Consider the following 27,790-nt stretch of genomic DNA (forward strand, 5'->3'; position numbering starts at 1 on the left):
GAGGAGACTTAAACTATCCAGAATGTAATCATTCCATTGCACACTCTCTCCCCAGGCCCACCAACATCTAACCCACTTTGCTTTTGGAAGATACATTTTTTAACTGCTGAAAGAACAGAACTGTTAATCCAGAAATCTATAGTTAGTGAAAATATCCTTCAAGAGGGAAAAGGAAATTGAGACACTCAGATGAATCAAAACAAAGAGAACTTTTCAGTAGCCTACTCTAAACAAATGGAAAAAGTAATTTCTATAAATAGAAAGAAAATGATTTAAAAATATTAGAACATCTAAAAGAAAGTATAATAAAAAATAAAAAATACAGGTAAATACAATAGACTTTTCTTGTCTTCTTGGGTTCTCTAAAATTCTGTTTGATGACTGGAACAAAAACTATACATAATGTGGTTTTCAATGAATGTACAGGAAATATTTAATGTACCTTATAAAGGGTAAAGAAACATTAAGGAAGGTAAGATTTCTTCACTCAAACTGGTTAAATGTTTGTGCCAGTAGAGTGTGATAAGTTATACATGTATAACCTAATATCTAAAGCAACCACTAAAAAAAACCTATAAAATTGATATACTAAAAATTAAATAAAAATAAAATTATTTAAAAATGTTCAAGTAACCCAGATGAAGGCAAGAGGAAGAAATAGAAAACAAATATAAAAAAGTGCTGGGCTTGGTGGTGCATTCCTGTAATCCCAGCACTCGGGAGGCTGAGGCAGGAGGATCTCTGTGTGTTCGAGACCAGCCTGGGCTACATAGTGAGTTCCAGGTCAGTCTCAACTACATAGTGAGACCCTGTCTAAAAAAAAAAAAAAAAAAAAAAAAAAGAAAATCAAATGTAAAACGGCAAACTTATTATATGTAAAGTACTGTAATACCATTTGAAAGTAGATGCTAAGTTAAATATGCACGATGTAAACTCCAGAATAACCACAAAAAAACAAAGAGTTACAGCCAATAGGCAAAGGAGGAGCTAAAATAGGATCCTAAAATAATATCTATCTGGGGCCTAGACCTTAGTGGTAGAGCACTTGTCTAGCATGAATGAGGTTCTGGATTCAATCCTTAGCAACACAAAGAACAAGCAAAGAAACATTTTTTTTTTTTTTTTTTTTTTTATACCGGCGATCAAACTTAGGACCTTGCACTTGCCAGGTAGGCACAGCACCACTGAGCTACATCCTCGGCCCATGTGTTTTTAAAAGACAGGAAAAGAAAAAGAAAGGAATAAAGAATGGATGAGACAAATAGAAAAGAAATTGGAAGATGGACATAAATAATTTCTTTAAATACAAATGATATAAATATTCCAAATAAAAGGCAGAGATTGTCATACTTGATAAGAAAGCATGATCCAACCAAATGGTGCCTATAAAAAATCCTTAGGAAGAAATTCATAGCTTTAAATAGGTTAAACGTCAAAGAAGAAAAAAAGACATAATGCATACACAATAATCATAAGGAAACTTGTGTGGCAAATATTAAAAGTGAATACAGTAGACTTCAGAACAAGGAATATAACCAGAGATAAATATGGATATCTCATAATAGTAAAGGGGCAAATTTATCAAAAAGATCTAACAACTATAAGTGTGTATGGATATAATAACAAAGCTTCAAAAATGTATGAAACTTAAACTAATACAACTGAAAAGTAGAATAGCTAAATCCAAAATCATGGTTGGAGACTTCAACTCTGAGGAACTGACAGAACAAACAGAAAATCAATAGGGATATAGGTGTAAATAGCATGCTCAACTAACTTGACCTAATTGATAATGATAGAAAATGTCACCCAGGCCTGGGGATTTAGCCCAGTGGTTCCGCTGGAACCGAGTTCAATCCCTGGTACAAAAAAAAAAAAAAAAAGAAAATGTCACCCAGTAACAGTAGACTACACATTCTTTGCAAATATTTAGAAATTAATTTTTCAGTAGTGCTGTGTATTGAATCCAGGGCCTTGAACATGCTAGGTAAGTGTGCGATCACTGAGCTACAGTCCCTAGCTCTGAAAATTAATTTAAAAATCCTACATACATTTATTTATTTATTTTTATTGTGGTACTGGGATTGAACCCAAGAGTTTTTTATACTGAGCTACATCCCCAGCCCTTCTTTATTTTTTATATTGGGATAGGGTCTCCTTAAATCACTAAATTGTTTAAGTAAGTCTTGAACTTGTGATCCTTCTATCAAGAGGCAATAGTAAATTTAAATAGCCATATAACAATTAACAAAATTGAATTCATAAAACAGAAAACTCCAGATTAAATGTTTTCATTGGTGAATTCTATCAAACATTTCAGGAAGACATAGTATCAATTTTATATAAGCTCTTTCAGAAAATAGAAGAGGAGGTGATACTTCCCAAGTAATTTTATAAGATTACTCTGACATTAAAGCCAAAGACATTACAAGAAAGAAAATAACTGGCCAACATCTCTCATCAACATAGACACAATAACAATTGACCAAATTTCAGCAAACTGAATCCAGTAGTATATAAAAAGCATAACACCTCATAACCAGTTAGGGCTTATCCCAATAATGCAAAGTTATTTTAACATAAAAAAACCAACTGTATTTACCTCACTAACATAATAAGGGGTACAATATATTTATTTCAATAGCTGAAGAAAAAGCATTTGAAAAAATTCAAAATTCATTTGTGAGAAAAAAAATCTCTCAGAAAATTACACTAGCACTTTCTTGAGTATGTGTGTGTGTGTGTGTGTGTGTGTGTGTGTGTGTGTGTATGTGTGTATGTTTTAGGTACTGGGGATCGAACTCAGGACCTGGCACTTGCAAGGTAGGTGGCAGCACCACTGAGCTAAAGTCCCAGAAGGGAACTTTATATAACTAACAAAGGATATTTTAAAAAACAAAACAAAACTCGGGGCCAAGGATTTAGCTTAGTGGCACCATGCCTGCCTTGGAAGTGCCAGGTCCTGAGTTTGATCCCTGGTATGGGAGGGTGAGGTTGGGTGGGGTAGGTCTCAGCACTGCACTGGTGGTCCCAACCAGTGGTCATAATCAGTGCAATAAGGTAAGAAAAAGAAATAAAAGGCATGAAGATTATACAGGAAGAATTAAAACTGTTTATCTATATATGACACATTTGAATATGCTAAGTAATCTACAAAGAAAGTTAGTAGGACTACTGAGTTTAACTATGTAGGTTACATTATTCAAGGTCAATTACATTTCTATATTCTGGTAACAAATTGTTTTAAGAAATATTAAGTACAAAAAATCAAAATCATGAAATACTTAGGGATAAATTTAACAAAACATGTACAAGATCTGTTTACTGAAGTTTAAATTAAAATTTGAAATTAAGTAAATGGAGAGATACAATAAAATCATGAATGGGAAGATTAAATATTGTTAAGATTTTATTCCTTTCAAATAAATTTATATAGATTTCACTGCAAGATTTCTACTTATCCTTTGTATATATATATTTACTTAATTAATTTTAATAGCTATGTGTATTTCCTAATGTGAAGGCGGTCTAGTTGGCCCCATCAGTCCACCAACAGCTGTCTGGTTAAGTAGAATAAACATTTTTTGTTAGTAAATCTACCCTATGACAATGAGTATTATGTAGTCCTCAAAGAATTTCAGATTTCTTAGTGTTTTGGATTTTGGATGTTTGTTTGGATTAGGAATACACAATTTATCTATACAACTGCCTTATACTATCCTAGATCATGGGATTTATTTTTTTAAATTAATCTTATTGGTACATTTAAGGTGTACAATATGATGACATTCATCATTGGAAATTTGCAGCCTTACATAATCCATCTTGGTTCTTATTTTTCCCCATTCCCCTGCCCTCCCTTCAACGCCTCCACCCCTCCCTATCTACAAAGACTTTGCTTCCATTTTTCCTTTTTCTCACATTAATTCCATTCCCTTCTTTCTTTTCCCCTACCCCAATTCCTCCCACTTCCCCTTTGTATCTTTTCTTCCTATTTCACATTATCTATTATAACTTTTAGTCCTTATTTACACTTTCAATATCTCATAGGAGAGAAACTATTTGGTATTCACACATATGTGTTGTATTTATTTCACTTATGAGTATTGTCTCAATGTGCATCCATTTAGCTATAAATGTCTCTAGTTTCTCATTCTTTATGGCTGAGCAGTGCTCCACTTTATTAAAAAAAAAAACAACAGCATTTTCTTATCCAGTCTCCCATTGATGGGCAACTGGGCTACTTCCAAGTTTTAGCTACCACAAATTGTGCTGCTATAAACATGGATATGCATATATCACTATGGTATGATTCTTTTAATTCTTTAGGGAAGATACCCAGAAGAGTAATAGCTGGGTAAAATGGGACTTCTAATCCTAGTTCTTTGAGGTATCTCCACACTGATTTCCAACGTGGTTGTACCAGTCTACACTCACACCATCAGTGATCAGAGTTCCTCTTTCATCACAGACCCATCAGCATTTGTTACTGGTTGATTTTTTGATAGCAGCCATTCTTTCTGGGGGGAGGTAGAATCTCAGTGTTGTTTTCATTTGCATTTCTCAAACAACCAGTGATGATGAACATTTTTTCATATGTTTTGTATCACTGGACTACAGAACATTCTTATACCTAACAGACCAGGTGACTGTGCTAATTAGACATATATTGGCCTTTTTATGGGTTCATGTCATTTGGGGGCTATCCCTATGGTAGAGATACCTAGGTCACTCATACATACAGGCTCCATTGTTCGCAAGCTTTCCCAGTTGGGCTCAAAGCTCTTCCTCCAGCTGAAATTGATTCTCTGTTCCATGTTTGGCTGGCCAATCTGGACTCCCAGTTACTGGGCTGAGAATAGCTCTCTGATTACTGGCTTTATGGCATCATTGGCTTTTATGGTATCACCAGTTTTGTATCTCATGAGGGTATGTTTGAAGTCCTACTCCTACTTACTTTTTTTTTTTTTGAGACAGAGTCTTGCTATGCAGTTCGGGCTGGCCTTGAACTCAGGTTATCCTGCCTCAGACTCTCAAGTGCTGGGATTAAAGGCATGCGCCACCATACCTGGCTCAAACTCCTACTTATTTCTAACATCTGTGTTGGACTTACCTTCTCAGCCCCTTTCTCTGAATGGAAATCTACTGTTTTCCCATAGATGTACCTGTTTCCTATAGTTAGCACTAATTCAAAGGACAGGAAGTTGCCGTTTAGGGTTAAATTGTGTTCCCAGAGAAAGACTAGATTATACTTCCAATTCTTCCACCTCAGTGTGAATGTTAATACATATTATTCAAGCACTCATTTATTTAGTTGGTCATTCAATGAAAGAACACCAGCTATGTGGGTGCTTCACTTTCTGCTATGCACAAACAAGGAATATGCAGACAACCAAACTGTGGATGATCAAAGGAATGGTACAGGGTAAGCATCCCTAATATGAAAATCTGAAGTCTAAAAGGCTCCCAAATCTGAAAATTTAGAGTGCTGACATGACATCACAAGTGGACAATTCCATACCTCACTTGTTTCATGCACAACATTATTAAAATACTCTGTAAAATTATCTTCAGCTTATGTGCATAAGGTGTATATGAAATGTGAATGAATTTGATATTTAAACTCAAGTTGCATCCTCAAGATATCTTATTATATATAGACAATTATTTCAAACTATTGAGAAAAAAAAATCCGAAAGCTGCAATAGTTCTGATCCCAGGTATTTTGGATAAGGGCTACCCAACCTCCAAGACTATAAATGTATGGAATTATATTTGAACCTTTTACCAGCTCTGCCTGTTCATGTCTCTCCCATTTGCAAACTATCTTCTACTTTCTACCAAATGAGCTTTCTAAAAACAAAAGTTCATCTGTTTCATAGGAAAAAAGCATAAACTCATTAGTGCAGCGTTCAAGGCTCTTCATGATTTGGCCTTGATTTTCATTCAGGTTTTAATCTTTGCTACTGTCTCTCATATACCTTGTGTTCTACACATAGCACACTTCTCACTGGTTCTTTCCAATCACTACTTCCATTCCCTAGAATGCCTTTGCCCCTTCCTTTGCCTAGCAGAATCCCAATTTCCAGCTTCAGTTCAAACTTTTGTCAAAATACTTCCCCTATTCTCCTAATCTGCTCTGGATTTGAGCACATTGATCTGTTACTTTTATTAGATAGTGAGATTTATTTTTATCTCGTTAATCTTTGTATTTTGGAATGCAGGTCTGGATAAGATTTGTCAAGAGGTAGGGGCCCAATAAAATTTGTTAAATGAATGAAGGAATACTGTGCCTGTCTTGCAAGTGCATGGTCCTAAATTCAATCCCCGGTAGCGTACACACACACACACACACACACACACACACACACACACACACACAGAAGGAATATCTGAATGTCAAGGAAGAGCTCAAAGGGGTCTGGTAGATATAGGTCAGAGTTTTTGAAAGGCAGAAGCCTTTAAACTGGACCTTGGAAGCCAGATGGGCATTGGAGGAGGTAGATTATTATTGTATGAGATAGAAAAACAAATACCCAAGACATCAGAGATGGTAAGGAGGTCAGCCAGGTTGCAGCTCACTGACCTTGCCATTTGCCAGATTTCTCAAGTACATTCCCAGTTCCTGGAGGGCTAGGTACTTTGTATACTCCATTGCATTCCCTGTTTATTAGATGTACATCTCCATAGTCACGGTCCCTACTGTTTTATGGTTCTGATACTGCTCTGTATCAGAACTATCTGGGTATTAGCCTCCCTTCCCAGCTGCTTGAGGTAGGGGACAAGGCATTGCTATCCTTGCATCTTCCAAGACACTTAGTGTAGTTCCTGTCTGGCACACAATGGGTATGCAGCAAACATTTTTTGATATGCCTTTTAAAAATCTGATTACAGATGAAAATAAGGATATTTGTGTGCAACTGTGTATTGTGACACAAAACTTATATATGCCTTTATAACATGCAGTCTATTTTTGGCAATTTTCATTAAAATGTTATCTTATTGTACCTGGAAGACTGTCATTTCAGTTTTCTTCTTTGTTCCTTCTTGGATGACTCATATCTTATACCAGAAGGATATGACAGAAGGGATTCACAAAGGGTTTGGACAAATTTATGAATGACATAGTCATAAGTGTCTGGGTATGAGAAGTGAGGAGCATGCAAAGAGAAAAGAGAACTTGCCTTTCTAAAATGTCTATTTGGGCCAGGAATTGTGTGTCAGGCACATCTCATCTAGTCTTGCAGAGTAAGTCTGTATAAAGACAGAACATCTCTGTCTAGAAGAAGCAGATCAAATCTGTTCAGGCACATAGCTTTTCCAGGTACCAGAGGTAATATTCATGTTTATTAAAATTTTATCAATCTTTTAACAGAGATGAATCTTTTGCTGCCTAAGAACAGAACACTCACTTTCAATTCAGACTTCTAGGGCTTAAAACTCCTTTCTGACATAACTTGATCAGTTTTTAAAGTCCCAGTGCTTTAAATTACAATTCAGTCTGAGATATTCCCACAGCAATAAAAGCAATTACATTTATTCACAGCACTTACCTTTATATTTGATTAAGTTCCCAAATACTGAATAAAGGTAAGTCAAGTCAAGAAAAGAGACTTCTATTAACCCTAACACTAGCAAATTGTTTTAAATTATAGTGTGCCTTCTATTTGTATTCTAGACATATTGAATGGCTTTTCTGAGATACATGTTTTATCTCATCTAAGGTTAGAAGAAAATTGGGAGGAAATTAGTTTAAGTTGTTTCTAATTTTTAAAAAATAATAGTAACTTTAAAAAACATAATGTTCCCAAGTAAACAGCTGTTACATCTGTTAGAAATCATAACATTATAACCACAGCGACATCACTGATCCTTGGGAAATAGCTTAAGAAGGAGGGGCTACATGTGCTGGTCTGTTATTTTAAGTCACACAGTCTAAGATCTGTGGCAGCATCTTGGTCTGTGATAAAACATGATTTCTGTCAGGGCTAGGGGTGGATGGGAATAGAAGTGGTACACCTTTGGACGAATGGTTATTAGCACACTCACAAGTCCCAGTCAGCTTTTCATTCTCTTGCTTTGGGAAAATTAGGACACCTTCTTTTGTAAAGCCCATCTCGTATGACTAAAGAAAATGGCAAGGGTTCAAGTGACACATTTCACACTTTGGATGGTCCTGCTCCAATTCCTGTGTGTACTAATTGCTGGAAAAATACCAGATCTGACTTTGTCAGTGACTATATGTTGCTTGACTTTTACATTAGTCAAAGAAAATTGCGAGACCAGCACTACTACCAGAGAACATGTGCTATATACTACCTATGAGACTTCCAAAAAAAGATGAAAACCCAGCTTAAACATTTAAAAACTAGTCCCTTTCTTTCTGAGGCTAGGGGATGAAAATATGCACATATTGCAAAGGATTCTTTGTGTGAACAGGTGACCCCTTCCCACAGTCTCTGTAATTAATTGAGAAATTAAAGTTGGTTGGCCTTTGAGATCTTTTGTAAAAGAAAAAAAGGCAGAAGGTCTTGGATATTTTGGAACAAGAGACCACTATTCTGCCAAGACAGTATGTTATTGTTGTTGAAGTGTCTCTCAACAAAACGGTATTGAGTGGTGAGGACGTGATTTTGATTAGGTGGAATGACTCAGCTCTTCCCCTTAAAGAAGAGAGGACTTGTCAGAACCTTACTTACCTCATGATCTGGGATCTCAGAGGATAGTGTTTTCCCTAGGATGACCCCGGTCAAGTATGTCCAGCAACGAGCCGTGTTGGCAAGGTTATAGCCTCCTATCTCCATCAAGAATTGTGAAGTTAGGAAAGAATAGTCGCAAAACAGCAGCAGAAGGAAAGGGGGTGAGGAAGGAGAGAAAAATGTTTTAATAAAAAGGCTAAAAAGACAACTCCTACTTGCATAATTTCACTGAAATATCCCTTTATGATATTTGCAAACCTCCCAAAGGGCAGACTTTGGGGGACCACAGAATAGAACTAGGAATTCCAAGGACAATGAAGATGAAAGAGGCTCCTATTTCCCAATAAATGAATCTTAGGAATCCAATCTCATTTCTATCAAAAGATATCAGCAAGACTAAGATTCCCAGAATTGGGATCTCTGGAGGTGATGAGCCCATGATGAATTTTGCAACAATTCTATAAAATGACTGTTGGATGTGATTTATATGTTAAAGTTATTGGCAGATCTAGCCCTAAAATCATCCAGGAAAGAGAAAAGGAAAATACTGACAGAAACAGACTTCCTTCTTTTAATATCAGCATTCTTTTTTACCACAAAACACAGGCCTGGTGGTAGAGATCAAAGAGTGTGAGATGAGGAAGGGCCCGTTGATTGATGGTCTGACCCATCTAATCAGGTCCTGCTACAGTCACCTAGCAGCCATATCACACTGGCTAATAATCCGCATATTTTTGTGCTGAATAGATATGCTCCGCATGCAAGCTTAGAACACTGGCCTTTAGCTAAACTCCACGAGTATTCCAAATGCAATGATTTCCTAACCCCAGTGCAGGCTACAGGAGATAGAATCTAGTCTATTTTTAGGTAGGGTGATGATTTAAATTATATGATACACTTTTAAGAGTAAAAGAGGATACTATTAATCATCACATTAAAGACAATGTGTGTAAACTAGGACATATGGTCACCTTTTTAAAAAGCTTTTCTACTATTTGAAAGATCAAGGGTTCTGGGGCTTTTGGAATGTATCTTTCAGGCTTCAAGAAGGACCACTGAAACTTGAGGGTGTAGCTGCCTCAACTAATTGTCTATGTTCTAATAAGAACTGAGAATTTCATTTAAAGAGTATAGATAATACTTTAAACACCCTTGATATGGAAAACATTGAATTTATAAGAAACTTACTTGGCATGATTAGTTAATCTCCAAGAGTCACTATAGGCTTTGCTTAATTAGTAAGCTGTCCCTGGGATACATGTAGTATGATCTGATTTGCAAAAATTCCATTTATGTACAGGCTTTTCAGGAATACACATATTGTTATTGTTTTTTGTTTTTGGTACCAGGGATTGAACTCGGGTCCTTGTGCTTGTGAGGCAGGCAGCAGAACCACTGAGCTAAATCCGTGGCCCTCAGGAATACACATATTGTTATTGTTTTTTGTTTTTGGTACCAGGGATTGAACTCGGGTCCTTGTGCTTGTGAGGCAGGCAGCAGAACCACTGAGCTAAATCCGTGGCCCTCAGGAATACACATATTGCATAAGAAGAGTTATACTTACATATTCAAAAGCCAAAACTTTATGCTAAGAGAGCAAAAGGGCTTTGGAGAATGCTAATAGACTTGCTAAGTAAAGGGTGTAGCCTCAGACAAAAGTTAAATTCTCATAGATATATATCCTAGAAACATCTTAGCTGGGGATTTAGCTCAGTGGTGCTGCCACCTGCCTTGTAAGTGCAAGGTCCTAAATTCAATCTCCAGTACCAAAAAAAAAGTCTTTCTTAATGTATAATCATTATCCTTAGTGCCGTCAAGCATCAAGGAAAGTCATATGTTATATGATGTTTACTAATTTTATTCTTTTTTTCAGTTAAAGTTATATTTCTTGCCATTTTTTTTCATGAAAAGTTGTCTCTTACAAGCTTTTACTTTTTTTTTTTGAGACAGGGTCTCACTATGTAGTTGAGACTGACCTGCGACTCACTATGTAGCCCAGGCTGGTCTCGAACTCACAGTGATCCTCCTGCCTCGGCCTCCTGAGAAGCACTTTTAATTTTGATCCCTCTAGGATTTGAGGCTGCTAAAGGAACAGATTTGTGTATTTGTGGTGAATGCTTACATAAGACTGCCTCAGGATTTCTTTCCCCTAATTTGATTTTTACAATAGGCTGACAAAACTACAAACTATTTGTCCACAATATGTGCATTTTAGGCTCAATCTGCTTGACCATATTTTTTTAACATGCATTCATTCAATAATGATTTTGCCAGGGAGGGATACAGAAGAACCTAAGCAAGGCAGTTTCCAATGTGGCTGAGGTTGCAAAAGTTTCCTTTCTGAGATATATATACAGGCCTCAGCTTTCTGTTAGTTAAGTAAGTGTGAAAGGCAAGAATACCTATGAACCTTTGGATCTCAGTGTTGCTTCATTATCACAAAGTCATGTGCTTTGGGGAGTCATTCTTCAATTCAGCCTGGTTACTCAATTAATTATATATTTACTATTGATATATATGTAGAGTTATGATTTTAGTGGTGTGTCTCCTTAAGATGACTATGAGAACTGAGAATCACTTCTGTTGGCCTGAAAGAAGACAGATCAGATCTATTGGAATTAACACCCTGCACATTTATTTCTGAGGTAATTTTTTTTTTTTTTTTGGTATTGGGGATTGAACTCAGGTCCATGTGCTTGCGAGGCAGGCGGCGGAACCACTGAGCTAAATCCCTGGCATTTTCTTTCTTTTTTCTTTCTGTAGTGTTGCGATGGGATGGAACTCAGGGACTAGAACATGCTAGGCAAGTAGACAAGTGTTCTACTACTGAGCTAAACCTCAGTCACTGAGGTAACCTTTAGCCAAAGACTTTTACTGCAGGACATGAAATGGACTTCAGAGTACCAGGGAGTCAGTTCACATGCCTAGCTGAGGAGGGCTGAAGTCTGGTAGTGGCAGAGTCACTGACTCACTGTGTAGCCCAGGCTGGTCTTGAACTCACGGTGATCCTCCTGCCTCAGTCTCCTGAGTGCTGGGATTACAGGCGTGCGCTACCACGCCTGGCACTGACTCAGGTTTCTGGGTTATAGACAGGTTGGCCAATCTAAGGTCAATTTAGTGCCCACAGACAATTTGTAGAGGAAGGTCAACAAATTCTCCTAGTGACCTTCCTTTGTACTCACCTCCTCCTAAAATGAGTGTTGCCAATTGCCACTGAAGGATATATTTCAGACACTTGCCAATCCCCACTGGAGTCATGTTAAAGGAACACATGGGATCTCCGGCTATTGTATCAGCTCCCAGTTGTAAAACCACTGCTTTTGGATTAAAGGCTTGGTATACTTCCTTTAATACACTGCAGAAAAGAGAAAGGATACAATGTATCAGGAAAAGATACATCAATTTGGTCTAGGCCTTGGTGGGATTGTAGAAGCTGGAGGTATAGTCAAATCAGCATATAATTAAGGAAAAAGAAAAACAATCTGGCAATCTCATCAAACTTTCCACCTAAAAAGACTGAATCAGATGGTAAGTGAATTATATTTTACTAAACCCGATTTTTAAAAAACTTCCTATAGTTCTACTCTCACCAGTGAACAAATTTGCCTTTCTGTTTGAGAACTAAAATTTCCTTGAAATAGTCAATATTAATTTAATGTCAACAGGCACAGGACATAGTATATATTTATTCCATTTTGAAATCTAGGGAAATAAAACATATACACTGAGTAGTTATGAAGGATTCTCTCTGATAATTTAAGATGGCAGTCACACTTGGAGTTTATCGCCCAATTATCAGTGGGGGTTAGGAGTGAAAAGTGCAAAGCTTTGAAAGCCTAGATGGTATAGAGTTATTTTTTATTATGCAAAAGGACTCGAGAATTATAAAATGCAGTGCTCCCCAATGTATATGTAACCAGGGTATTATAAGAAAGGGATCTGTAACAACTGACCTAAAATCATAAATCTGAAAGCACCCTAAAATAACAAGTTGCTGTGGGTAATAATATTGAGTATAATTTTGGGTAGAATCATTCAATGCTAACAAGAGTCAAGCTAAACACTTTTTCTAAATAGCGAGAAGCCTTACAGATGACAAGGAAGATGTCAATATGACAAGTAACCTCAGTCAGGCTTCCAATATTATTATTAATTGAACACTGACAATGCCCAGAATGCATTCCTAGGAGTTATAAGGTCCTTGCTCTCAAGGGGCTTACAATCTACTTTCCAGACAAAACATACACCAGTCCTAAAGGGCCTGAGCAACTCTTACAGAGATATATAAACAACTGCAAATTAACAGACTTCAGAGTTGAGAAAATACATAGTCAAAGAGTGATAAAAAAATTTTGAGGTTAATGACCCTTTCATAATCAACATGTCAAATTACACCAGTGCAGGAAAACCAGAAAAAACCCAGATCCTTCTGAATTGGCAAAAGGAATTCAGGAATATAAAATGCTGTCCTACCCTATTCCTAGGTAGCCAATGTACTGAAACTGTTGAACAGTGCTCAGTCACAGAGGCATTCTTCAATGAAAACTGTTTTGTTTAGATTTCTCATCTACACAGACAAATACTGAGTGACTGTGGAGATTATAAAATTATGACATATGATATTTAATACAAAGATACTTGGGCCTATTTCCTCTTTCATGTGCTTATCTCCTGAATGAAGAGGGAAGATAACCCACCTGCATAGTTTCCATGACATCTATTGAGCATCTATATCTACAGAGTACCCTATTAGCCACTGAAGGGAGACACAGAGGAAGATATGATGTCTGATCTAGAAGTGTTTCTAATGGAGGAGGAAGGCAGGCAAGCAAGACTAAAATTCTTTTCATTCATTTTTCCTTCATTTGGCATATATTTGGTCAGTGTCTACTGTGTTCCCAGCAAGAAACTGAACCAGATGCTGCAAGAATCCAGAAAAATCTGACATAGCCCCTCTCTTCATGCAGCTCAGAATAGAGTCGAAGACACAGGCTATGGCAATAAATAATTAAAATGCAATGATAAATGACGTATCAGAGTTGGCACCGAGGAGAGAGTAATTAACTTTTCCAGAAGATGTTAGATAAGGCTCTATAGTGGTAACTCTTGACTTAGGTCCTAAAAGAGGAGGATTACAATGAACCAACTCTCAAGACAGCTAAAATTAAAAAAGTGATAATTCCCAGTGAGGATGTAGGGAAACTAGATCACATGTATCTTGCTGGTAGGAAAGTAAAATGGTATAGCCACTCTGGAAAATAGTTTAGCAGTTCTTGTCAAAACTAAAAATAGACTTGCCATCTGAGCCAGCAATTGCACTCTTGGGCAGTCTATTCCAGAGAAATTAAGACATTTTCATGCAGGAACTTAAGAGTTTTACTTGTAATAGCCTCAAACTGGAAAAACCCAGGTAAATGGGTAAAAAAACATGGTACATCTAGGGTGAAGTAAAAGTAGGAAAAAGAAGTACACTCTACAGTGTGAGAGCAGACTACTAGGAAAGAACACAGTAGCAGAGAGCTCAATGGTGACCTCATCTCCCACCCCTTATGCTGACATCAGGTCTAGGCTATCCTATCAAAAACTTGCTAGAGTTCTTAGAAGTCCAAGAGCAGGGCTTTGGGAACTGTTCTGCATGTGTCCTGGAACTTTGTAATTAACAGGTTACACCCACCTCCACAGTCTGCCATGCTCTAATCTCTTCCCTCACCGCCCGCCCCCAGAGAAGCATAACGCCGTAATTCTTTATGGGGTGCTGAAAGAGTGGAGGTCTCTGTCTTCCTATAGCTACTTTCGGCTGAAAGGGGCTGTTGGCCCTACCTACTGGGGATTATTGCTTTCCAACCACCTTGGGATGTTGTCGCTCACAACTGGGTTGAAGGAGAAAACCCATGATGTCCAGGGTCACCTGGGTTCCTCACAGGAGATGGTAATGTGATTAACAGGGGAGTTGTAGAGTGTTCTTATTTTTCTACTTTTACTTGGCTCAAATTTGCTTTGCAGAGCACATTTCTTTCCTTACCTTTAATAAAATGTAAAATCTTGCTGCAGAAAGAACCTATAAAACACCTCTAAAAGGAGACTCCAGCCACCTAAAACCTGGTAATATATTTGGCAACCCCATCAGGGTTAGATATCTAGAAAATTTTGCTTAGCATCCTTATTTCTCTGACACCTTTTTAATTTTTATCTTATCATTCTTAAGCCCTTATATAAACCAAACTGTCAGAATTTTCTGCTCTATTCTGTTGGACAATGCTAAGAAATCAAATTAATTGCTTTCACTACAATTTATGCTTACTATTCCAAATCAATAAATTCCATAACCATTCATTGATTTATATGGGCTTCCACCTCCCTGCAGCTTAGCAATCCTTTACTTTACCTCCAGTTGATGATTACATTTCTTACAGCAGCTTAGCTTTTAAAAAATATCATATCATGAAAGGACATTCTTGATATAAAAATTAAACACAAAAGCCTACCAAATAAAAGTGAAAAATCCCTCTTTCCTCATATCTATCCTTCTACAGAGGTAACTTATTATTAATAGTTTGAGGTATATCTTTCTAGATCAAAGTTTTTCTGCTTCATACTTGACTGAAATGGTTAAAGCTATGTGTAATGAGTGTCTACCTCTTTTTTCTACCTAAAAAATCCTCCATATTCATTTTCCTGCACAAGGCTAATTTCTCTACCTAAGCCCTAGACCCTTTTTCCCATTTCCTTACAGGCTATGAATCTCCTATGAGCTCTTTCCTTACATCTGTTTCTGTTTTCCTGGAAATTCACTTCCTTGAGGTTAAAAACTGCCCATCTTCCATTCCCCTTCTCATCACTTCTAAAGTTATCCTGGCCACCTGGATATACTTTGTACAATCCACTTTCTGATCTTACTGCTCTCTTGAAACTGACTTACAGAGCATGTACTTAGTGGTCATTTGTGTATCTTCTTTACAACAATGTTGATTTCAGCCCTTTGTCCACTTGTAAAATTGGTTATCCTTTTAATATTAAGTTATACGAGTTCTTAATATATTCTAGATACAAGCCCCTGATTAGATCAATGATTTGCAAATATTTATTCCCACTCTGTGGGTTATTTTTATACTTTGTTGATAATGTCCTTTAAAGCACAAAAATTTTTAATTTTGACAAAGTCCATTTTATCTATTTTTTCTTTTGTTGCTTGTGTTATATTTAAGAGACCATTACCTAATCTAAGATCATAGAGATTTACATCTGTGTTTCATTCTAAGAATTTTATAGTTTTTAGTTCACATACTGTATTTAGATTTTTTAAAAAAAATTAATTTTATTAGTTCACTTTAGGTATACAATATAATGACATTCATCATTGGAAATTTGAACCTTTATGTAATCTATCTTGGTTCTTATTTTTTCCCCATTCCCCTGCCCTCCTTTCAACCCCTCGACCTCTCCCTATTTACAAAGACTTTGTTTCCATTTTTTCATTTTCTCATATTAATTCCATCCCTTTCTTTCCTTTCCCCTCCCCGTTCCACTTCCCTTTCCCATTTGCCCCTTTTTTCCTTATTTCACATTATGTATTATACCCTTCAGTTCTTATTTACACTTTCAGTTTCTCACATCAGAGCAACTATTTGGTATTTACACGTTTCTCCTATTTATTTCAGTTAAGAGTATGGCCTCAATGTGCATCCATTTAGCTATAAATATCTCTAATTTCTCATTTTTAGATCTTTGATATAAGTTAACTTGGCATATGGTGTGATATAAGAATGTAACTTTGTTCTTTTGCATGTTGGTATCCTGTTGTCCCAGCACCATTTGTTGAAAATATAGTCCTTTGCTCAACTGAATGATCCTGGCCCCCTCCTGTATAATCAGTTAGCTCTGAATGTTGGGATTTATTTCTGGTCACGGAACCCTGTGTCACTGATCTATATATCTGTCCTTATGCCAGCACCATACTGTCTTGATTACTGTAGCTTTATAGGAAGCTGAAGTTAGCAAGTGTGAATATTCTAACTTTGTTCTTCCTTTTCTATATGGTTTTGGTTATTCTGGATTGAATTTCCCTATAAATTTGAGGACCAGCCTGTAAATTTGTGCAGAGAAGTCAGCTGTGATTTACAGCTCCATTTTGATCATGTCAAACCTGTCATTTTACCTTTTTTCTATTTGCTATATCTGTTAATGGCATCCATCCTTTTGGTCATTCATATTCTAAACTATGAAGCCCTTTATGAGTCCTTCCTTTTCCTTTTCCAGGTTTACCTTCCATTTCTAGTCTTTCACATAGCGCTCTTCCATTTACTTATCTCCACTGCCAATGCAGTACTCTCATCTAGCGCTTACGACTGCCTTTGTGGATTACATCAATAGCTTCCTAATTAGTTTCCCTGCCTCAAGTCTCTTCCCTCTGCTATTTATCAATACATTACCATTATATTCATTTTCCTTAGGGTTTTGATCAAATGACTTTTTTATTCAAAATCCTTCAGTGTCCCTTCGCTGTCTTTAGATAATACTTGAAATTCTTAAGCTATAATCCAAAGTCCTTCATGATCTGACTCTGGCTTACCTTTGAAACATTATTTTCCAATAGCCCCAATAACTCCTGAATCCATATTATTCTATAGGCAAGTTTAACTCTCCACTCTTCATCCTACTCACTTACAAGTTGGTCTTTTGTCATACACTTCATCATGATGGAATGTCACCTTTCTCGAGTTCTACCACAGTCATTCTTTAAAGGTTAGCTCAAATTCCACTTCCTCCATGAATGAAAATGATAATATTATTTAACTAAACATTGAGCCCTCATTCAAGAGCACTGTTCTGTGTACTTTGTACTAGAGCACTTCACCTTCCTAACAATTTGTAAGATAAGGGCTTGGGATTTAGCTCAGTGGTTCCGCTGCCTGCCTTGCATGAACAAGGACCCGAGTTCGATTCCCCAGTACCAAAAAAAATTTTTATAAGATAAATATCATTAATCCTATCTTACAGATGGGGAAAGTGCAGCACAAAGAAGTTTAAAAAAATCTGTATTGTACTGTACAACTGTTTAGTGTCATAGCTGCAGCCTGAAATCAGAGTGCATGCCCTGAACCATGACAACATACCTGCTTCCATGATCTCCTGAGCTATTGTACATTAGGTCCTATGCTGGACACTTCACCTGCAATATTTCATAGAACAGCAGAGTTGCCATTGTGTTACTGATTTTTGAGTGGTAATCTTTTCAGGTAACTCTGACCTCATTATTTCATTTTAAAACCTTTATTGGATCCCCTTATGCTTACAGAATACAGTGCAAATTTTCATAGCTAAGAATTCAGCCTCTTCATAATGTGGTTTCTACTCACTTTACCAATCTTTGCAAATTCTCCCTCTCATACACTTTTTTTTTTTTTGGTACTGGAGATTGAACTCAGGTCCTTGCACTTCTGAGGCAGCAGTGGAACCACTGAGCTAAATCCTCGACCCTCAAGCACTTTGTAGTCCATCCAAACTAAACTACTACTACATGGTTCAGTCTTTACCGACTTTGATCTTACCATGTACCCTTTGTGCAGAGCATACTTCCCTATGATTCTAGTAAATTCAAAGTTGAGCAAAGAACTCAGGTTTGCACTTCTGAGGCAGCAGTGGAACCACTGAGCTAAATCCTCGACCCTCAAGCACTTTGTAGTCCATCCAAACTAAACTACTACTACATGGTTCAGTCTTTACCGACTTTGATCTTACCATGTACCCTTTGTGCAGAGCATACTTCCCTATGATTCTAGTAAATTCAAAGTTGAGCAAGATTTTATAAATACATAAACATCTCCACACTTTGTAAAGATGTAGTAATTAGGTGCCCTTTAAAGTCCTGACCAAGAAAAGGCCTTGTTAAGGAAGTAACACTTAAGGATTTACTCCCTTGAATGCTGACGATATCCTAAATCTCATAGTTCTTGTATCTTTCTATGTTTTATTTTATTCAGATATATGTGAACACAAAAATCAATCCATTTCTCTATCTAATATTAAGAAATTTCTGGACTTCAGTGTGGGCTCATGGAGAGACTGTGCAGACAGGGACTTGGGACCTGTCAGCCATCTGCACCTGAGTGTGGGCAGGGTTCCTCCTGGTGCCAAGGTAGCGGAGAAGAGGCGCTGCATCAAGGAATCTTTTCAGCTGGCTCAGAAGCTGCTGTACCACACAATGGTGTTACCCTCTATGCTGAAGTATCAACAAGGGATGTAAACAACGGTGACAAAATGGCACAGTTACTGCTATTGATTGAGAAAGGTCAGGCCATTTTAATGTACTCTTTCAAATTTGGGAATATCGGTGAAGTACAATGACAGTGGAGGCATAAGTTTGGAACAGAACCTCTAACATGCCTGATAATTTGATGGATTTATGATAAGTTCTAAAAACATGGTACTGTGTGTGATGTGCATAAAGGAAAATCGGCAGGCCTCCCACAGCAGCAAGTGCTGGTTCTGTGACTATGGTGCTGGAACAGTTCACGTGCTCACCACAGAAGTCTGCTCAACAATGTACATGTGAGAAAGGAGTAAGCAGTACAAGTATATGGCGTATTCTTAAAGAGCTAAGTGGAAAGTTTACAATCTAAGATTGTTATTTGCAATCAATGCAGATGATCCTGATGGAAGAATCCAGTTTTGTGAGTGGTTTCAACACATGGTAGACGAGTATGTGGAGTTTGAGAGGAAGACTGTGTGGTCTGATGAAGCACAATTTCAGCTAAATGGAACAGTGAACCAACATAATTGTGTTTACTGGGCACCAGAAAATCCTAATTTGTGTGGACAAGGCAGTCAATTTACTGGGCATCGTCTGGTATGGAGTATCAGCAAGAAAGATGTTTTAATAGGACCATTTTCTTTAATGGTACGGTTACCGGTAAAGCATAACTAGACATGCTGTGCACATCTCTCTCACCTGCCATACATGAACTTTGTGGAAATGATGAATTTTCCTTTCAACAAGAGGGCATGCCACCACACTACCACAAAGACATGTCAGCTTATCTGGATGAGAATTGGCAAGGACACTGGCTAGGATGAAGAGGTGCAGTTGAGTTCCCTGCATGTTCTCCTGATTTAACACCTGCACACTTTTATCTGTGGGGAACCCTGGAGGATCTCATATATCGCAGAAAACCCACTACACTGCTCTTAGAGAAGTTGAAAATGTATGTGCAGCAGTCTTCATGGACATTTTGACCAAGGGTACCCGAGCAGCAGTTTGCCATACTTCCAAACAAGCTGATGGCCACCACTTTGAGCACCTCTTGTAATTGTAGAGGCCAAAGGTCACTTGTATTCTTATGATGTCTTAATAAATTTAGTATTAAAATATTTACACAAGCAAAAAAAAAGACATTTCTACTAACTTCCTCAAGTATAGAATCAATGTTTTATATATAGTAGGCATTCAACAAAGTCTTTAAATGAATAAATGAATGAAATAGCACTCCAGATTGCTTTTAGACAAGTTTCCCTAACCACTGTTTGCTACATTCCAAATCATTAAATTTAGGTTTTGTGAATAAATAAAATCTCTTCCCCAGAAAGGAGAGAGGACAGGCATTTCATTACATTACATTATTAACTTTCCTACAAACACACAAGTCATTCATTTGAAATGCAGTTTCCTTGATGAGAAACCTGATCCCCCAGTCTTCAGCATCTGATTTTCTGAAGAACCTATGCAAATGAGGAAGAGAAGGCAGCAGCTGCTTAGGCAGGCCTTGATTTGGGAGAGGGGGTTGGTGCTGGGGAAGGATAAAAGTAGAGGGTAATGACATTCAGGGCACTTACAGGTAACAGAAAAGCCCTAAACAAATGCTTAGAGGTATCTTCTTTTCTTTAGTCCCTCAGGGTGGCTAAGAGTTTTAGCTGGGTACCTTTGAGAACATTCACTAGTGTCTTTTTCCATTTAATACCAGGGGATGGAAGTGTTTTTGTTTTTCTTAAATAGTTAAAATCCTAAAAAAAAAATCTCAGGGCAATGATGGTGTTACATCAGGTCAGAGTGAGGGTGTCACAGTTATGCTTAATTAGTGCTGGTGAAGGCACATGGTAACCCTAACTTGTCCCCCTAGCAGGACCTCTCATGAGTACCTACTCCCAGAAGGCCTGTCTCCTGCTATGTAGCTTGCAGAAGGCTTTGGCCAGCCTCAAATCTTGCTTTTCAGTAAGTACTCTCAGCCCTCTCTAGAGACCTCCTCAATAGAGATGAAAGAAAGTGGAAAATGAAAGTTGAAAATCCAAGAAAGGTAGGATACAGCACAGAACAGAAATATATTTATTACTAATGCTTTGAGCTCCCAAAGTCAGCCTGAAAAAATTTATGCTAGCAGCAAAACCCCTTCCTAACATATAAATTTTAAACCCATTGCATTTGATGGGATTCAGAGGAAGATTGTGTTAAGGACCCAAAGTATTACTAATCAGCCCCAAATGGGAACTAATCAGTCCAATGTTTCATAGGTTTGTTTTTTCTAAATTCTTTCAATTCTGTGTCCACTTAGACGTTGCTGACTCATTGCCCAACAACTCAACCTACCAGGGGAGGAAGCATATGATAAATGCCTCTGTGATTCCTAAATATCTATTACAAATGGTTGGGGAATCAGATAATTAGAAGGGGGGCTCCCTGCAGTGAAATGATGTGTCGTTTCATTGGGAGCCATTGGTCAAACCCAGAAGACATTTAATTTCTTATGTCTTTTTCTGTTTCTTGCATCAGCCAATCTCTACTGGTTTTACAAACATCTAAAATAAAACACTCAAACTTACAAAATAAAATAAAAAACAAACTTTAAACCCCCAAATACAACCACCAATCAACCACATATTCCTTTTGTTGTTTTAATTTTTATAGTATAGTCTCTTAACATTTTAATGGGGCATCTTTTCTCTCATTGCCCAGTCCATTATGTAGAAACAGATTTTAATTGGCATCTCTTTCTAACATGCTTTGTAGTAAGTACTTCTACTCATCAATTTTATTTCACCTTGGCAACTGAAAGGGCTGTACATTATTTTTAGCATATTATTACTTATCTCTCCCTATACCTCTTGGAAGTGAAGCATTTTCATTCACACAAGGGAAACTGAGTCATCCAGGATTAAAGGACCTTATCAGTGACCTAGAATGAATCGTCAGAGCTAGAATTACAAACAATAATTCTAATTTGAATCCAATCCCAACTTTCTTTGGCTCTTTTCATTCTGAAAGGCCAGCAAGCAGAATGGATATTATCTGAGCAGAGGGTCAGATGTGCTGAGAGGCAGGTTGGTCTGGTGAGCAAACCTAAAAAGCAAAATGGAAGAAAACTCAAAGAATATGAATGCTAAGGCTAGCTCTGCTGTGGACCCTTTGTGTGATCTGGGGTAGGTCATTTCACAGCTCTGTAATCCCCAGGATTGCCCACTGCACAGATTACGTTTCACTTTGTGTCACATTGTTTAAGCATAGTTCTCATTTGTTTTCCTTTACATCTTCCAAGCACCCAGATCAGAGAGAACATGGGCTCTAGAGTCAGATAAATTTGGATCCGGTGTTTGCATGGCAACGTGAACAAATCGCTTCACTTCTCTGAACCTTGGTCTCTATAAATCAAGAATGATCTCCTCTTCCCATTTAATACATTTGTGAGAGGCAAGCATAGTGGTGCACACCTGTAATTACAGTTACTTGGAAAGCAGAGGCAGGATGATAGGAGGATCACAAGTTCAAGGCTAGCCTGGGCAGCTTTAAAAAAATTTTTTTAAAGGGCAGTGGATGCAGTTCAGCACTTGCTGGGTTCAATTCCCAGTACTGTAAGAACACCAACCAACCAACCAACCAACTGGGAGAAAGTCTTCTCCCAGTACCAGGCACATAATGAGTACTCCATAACCGCGAATGAATAAATGAATGGCCTTAAATCAGGCCTTTTGGGCACTATGTCACTTCTTTCAGGCCACTAGAATGCTGTTGAGTTCAGCACAGTACACGGTAGCAGTGTCTTCCTGAATAGCACTCTAATGGTCCCCCAAAGCAGAGAGAAATTTCATGGTGTCACTGCCCGGTTATACCTGTTCTGAGAATACAGTAATTCATTTTCCCATGCTGCCAATCTATTACCTTTCACCAAATACAAAATTCATTTTAAGAAGGGTCAGAAACACAAATGCCTTTCTGTTATATAGAGGTTGGAAAAATATATTGTTAAAATTGAAAGTGACTTCTCTGATTTCTTAGGCAAAAAAATCAGATTGGAAGCCAAACAGCTATTTGGTTTTTGCAGTCCCTGAATAGTGATGCCCTTGCAGGAAAGGGGAGAGCTAGAGTCACTCCAAACTGTAGTTACATTTGTGTGTATATTTACTGCTTGTGCTTATGGCCTCTGTACTTGGGTTTTACTCTCTAAGCCTTGAAGAATTCATAATTTAGAGCACAGCTTAATCCACATGGGTAGAAATACAGGCCTATATCTCTGTTTTTCATTTCCTAATCATAGTTTCTCCTCTCCTTACATAACTGATACCTCTTCTTTTTCAATTCAATCACTGTTTTTTGAACTTAGGTGGACAAAAATGATTTGTTAACAATAAACATGCCCCCTAGCCTTTCCCTTGCCCTTCTTTACCCTGGAGGGCCTCTCTAAGATTCAAAGCCAAAATCCTACCATATAGTTAGCACCTGGTGTAGCTCATCAAAATATAATATCCTTTCCCAGATGATTGGAAATCTCTGCAATGCCATCACACAATGAGGTGTGCAAGAAAAGAGTTTGAGGATTGATTTTCATCATTAACTTGATATTGTGTGGTTTTGTGGGACTTAAAAAGAAGTGCATTTTTATTACTTTTAAGTACTGCACACAGAGTAAAGCCAACTCATCATATTTTAACACTTATTTTCTGGGGCAAAATATATTTTAAACATGTCTATGTTAGAGTGTCTGGTGGATCATTTAAGATCAGTGTCCTGTTGCTTGATGAAATCCAGATCACTTCAATGAAATCCAGATGGGGAAACTGGGTCTCTGGCAATGGCTGCCAGATCTTCTCCATATAAAATCTCTAGTCTGTATGCAAATTCAAAACTCCACATCTTAGCAATCCCAAACTAATCAAATGGCACTCCGCTTCTTAGTTACTGGACTAAAAACAGGGAAGCGATTCATTCTTCCCTGAGGAAATAAGCATTTCTTACATACATCTATCTTGGCACAAAAAGGGCTGGCTAAGCAAATTAATAGTGTAAACAGGATTGCACTGGGGAATGTTTGTCCTACTTAGGAGAATAAACTTTTTATGCACTTTGTGCACATCCACTTACATACAAATAATTGATATGCTAATTACAAATGATTCTTAAATCCCCTTCCCTGAGGTGCTGTACTATGCTGTTAGTCTATTTTGAATTACTAGCGTCCAATGCTTAAGTGTAATAAAAACACATTTTAAAATATTCTGATTTGGACTGGCTTTCCTCTAATTAGGCTGAGTTAGTGAGGCTTGCTTAGGTTTAAATAGGATAGTTTTCTACTTAACCCCTAATACATTTAAGATGCCCCCCCACACCCTGGGCCCAGCATTCCTTCCCCCAAAAGATTCCCCTGTGTGGAGCTGGAAAACACTTATAGCTCAATGTTCAACTGCACTTGATCATCTCTAGGCAAGCAGTGCCTTTAGTCCCTGGCACACACACCCCCTTTCACTTGTAGCTGGTTAACTGATATGGCTTTTTTTGCAGAGGGGTCTTTTCCTTAGTCCTTCTTTAAGTGTCAATGGGTATAGCTCTTTCCTGATAGCATGGTGGGTAACAGTACACAGAGAAGGCCAGCCAAACTTAGCGTCAGGATTTGTCATCAGATGGTAAACACCAGATTTAACTACATCTCAGTATGGTCCATGTCAATAGAATACAATAAAGCAGCTCACCAGTACCAGCAGCTGCCAGGTATATGGAAATGTTGGACACAGCTGTTCAAAGCCATAACATGTAGCATAGCCTAAAGCGTAGTTTTTCTAGGCTGAACTGAAGAGACAGAGTAATTACTAAATAATATGAGAAAGGGAGGACTAAGGTGAGCCAGAGGGGGCACATGGTAGAGAGCAAGTGAAAGGAGTAATAAGAATTTTGATATTAGACCATTCTATTATGTACAGATACAGACAAGTTTGGGATTCTTTTCAGAGCAGCCCTATGTTCAAGAGTGTGATTAGCAAGATTGCCATTTAGGACAAGGTCTTCCTGCCTCTGGATAGTTTCAGAACATGTTCTAGCATTAGAATTGATTAAACTGCTGCTAAAAGAATCAGGTCACTTCCTCCAGGGGGCAGAGATCAGTCAGAACTGAGAGCAAAGAAAGTGCACATCAGTTTTAGAATGAACCCACATAGTTCCACAGCACTGTCCTCCTTGACTTGAATACATGAATTAAATATCTTTGAAGACTTCTTCCCTTAGAGAGGGTGGAGGTGAGGAGGTGTTTAGTGTCAGGGCTACTTGGTCAGGAACTGGTCATGAAAGACAGGAATGGAGAGGAAGGAGAAAATAGGCACTGTGGATTTAAAACACTAAGGATTAGGTGAGGAAAATGCCGGTTCTCACTGCAACTCTAAACAAGTCCTGGGGACAGGCAGGGTGAGCTCACTGACTGAGAGTTCATATAATGGAGCACAGTACCCCTCCAATTGATCCTACATTCTGAGGAACTTAATGCCTTTTGAATTTACTATTTTAAGACATACCAAACTAGGAAGAATAAATCGACAGCCCACTTTGGCTTTATTTCCACCTGTGGCTAACATTGACAATGAAGATAATTAGTGCCTGAGTGATCTGTTTTTTTAGAAACAATAGGCAATTTCACATCTACTGTACCATAGAGAGGGAAGATAGATGTTTATCAAATAGAACAAAAGCAATTAATATAAGTACCTCATTTACAGAGGGCTAAGTTCCAGATACAAGGCTTCTAAAATGAATCGGCAGCTTCCATTACCTTTACCATTGAGCCAAAGTGAGCTTTGATTTTTGAGGTAGTATAACTATTACCTAACTGAAGAAAGGTAGAAAGATTGTGTAAAGAATTTCTGCCAGCTCTCTGATTGTAATGAAGATGGAAAGCTATGTAATTATTTGTTCTCAAATGCCAATTTCTAGAGAGTTTGTCCCTTTTCATCAAATGAAAGATAATTTTTAACAGTTTGTATTGCTTAAGATATTTATGTACAGACACGTGTGTATGCATTGCTTTTGCTACATTTTGAGGCCCAAAGGAATAAATTATAATTGTTGAGTTCTCTTTTACTGAGGATCTACCTACTTCTAAAATTGAATGATAGCCAGGAATCCAAATGGAAGATCATTTCAGACTGGTCATTATAATGAAAGAAAAATCTGCGATCATTAAAACATCTCTTTTTTAAAATACAAATATTAAAGATCAATAGTGAAAAGAAACATTTCCTTTAAATGTTCTTTAGTGATGCCCCTTGGTTCTCATTATTCAATCAGTATTGGCTGACCAATGAATGATGAAGAATCTCTACCCTATATGCACATATGGCATTTTGTCCAAGAGGTACTATACCCGGAGGTACTAAGAGGTAGTGTACATTTTGTGTATAGTGGCAAAAATGCAGAGTTAAAAATATTTAGCAGTACTGGTCTAAGGAAACCACATGAAAAGGATGTAATTCCATGAGATCTCTATGAAAGGACAAGTGACACTATTCACCTTCTAGAGCAGAATGTCAGTGTTTTCCCCACTGACATGAAGGGAAATGAGGATTTATAGAATCTCCATGTTTAAGATTTTAATTAGTAATTTAAAACCTGAGAAGTAAATTCTGGAAATATTTATTTCTGTTTTCTTCCAATAAAATTACATATGATATTCTAAGAATTAATAAACTCTTCACTGGGGCAAAGACCTAAACTACACTATTACAAACACACATAGTAAATTGTATATACTATAGATCATGTGATTCATTTGCATAAGATTAAATAATTTATTTCAGATTTTTTTTTCTGTAATCCACTGAGATAAAATTTTTCAAGAGGTCTTGAGGCTGGTATTTTTTTTCTTTGAACAATTAAATTTCATATTTCCATGTGACACGTTTGAGGACAATTACAGTCAATACTTTAAAAAGCAGACAGACATGGATTCAAACTCTATTAGTTGTGTGACCTTAAGCAGGTCAATCCTTTCTTAAGCTTTTTCATTGTAAAGTAAGAATAGTTATAACTACTTTCGTAGGCATTATAGAGTGTAAATTGTTACAAAGATCAAATGAAGCAATGTAAAACTTTAGTGCAGTTTCTGGCACAGGGAAGTTCTCTCTAGAAGCTAAGCTGTAGGCTGCAAGAGACTCATTCATCTTGTTTACTACTACCAGTACCTAGTATAGCGTCTATCATAGACACTCAGCACATATTTGCAGAATGAATGAATGAAATAATTTATGTGTGTGTGAATACCCTTAATAGGAATACATGTCATATAAATGTTAAGCCAAGAACCAGGTGCATGGTGAACTCTGCAGCCTGGTAGTTTCCCCCATTCTTGTTATTTATTATTTTTAAAACTCTGTAAAGTAACAAGCTGTTCAATTCTTTTGAAGGAAGGTCAGAAAAGCTATGGAGAAAGAGGGGTGGCATACATCTCATCTGTAATCTTGGCACTTGAGAGGCTGAGGCAGGAGGATTGAGTTCAAGGTCAGCCTGAACTATAAAAGCAAGACCCTGTTTCAAAAAACAAAACAAAACAAACAAACAACAAAAAGAAAAGCTTTGGAGAAGTGAATTTTTGCCACAGACCCACAAAAACTGATCCTAGGCTTCAAAAACCACTGATTCGTATTTTAGAGGTGATGTCAGAGTCTCAGGAAAATTCTTGTGCAACACACAAATATTACAAAGATACAATATTAAGTGTGTTTTTAAAAATCTCTTCTGTGTTGGATGTGACTGTGGCTCAGTATAGATGGACAAAAAGATTCTTCTCAGAAATAAAAATTCAGGCTTACATTAGCTATTCCTTTTTTTTTTTTTTTTTTTTTTTTTTTTG

At 37.4% G+C, this 27,790-nt stretch overlaps 1 protein-coding gene across 1 annotated transcript in view; it reads right to left on the bottom strand.

The window, feature by feature from the left end:
• Hdac8 (histone deacetylase 8) overlaps positions 1-27,790 on the bottom strand; it is a 235,716-nt gene that overhangs the window by 121,276 nt on the left and 86,650 nt on the right. The window contains exons 8-9 of the mRNA XM_010607964.3: positions 11,882-12,054; positions 8,700-8,794 (exon numbers count right to left, since the gene is read on the bottom strand). Of these exons, the coding sequence (XP_010606266.1) occupies positions 8,700-8,794; positions 11,882-12,054 (268 nt within the window). The remainder of the gene's footprint in view (positions 1-8,699; positions 8,795-11,881; positions 12,055-27,790) is intronic.

The sequence above is a fragment of the Fukomys damarensis genome, unplaced genomic scaffold (genome assembly GCF_012274545.1).
Source record: "Fukomys damarensis isolate Sample0158 unplaced genomic scaffold, DMR_v1.0_HiC HiC_scaffold_39, whole genome shotgun sequence".
Lineage (NCBI taxonomy): Eukaryota > Metazoa > Chordata > Mammalia > Rodentia > Bathyergidae > Fukomys > Fukomys damarensis.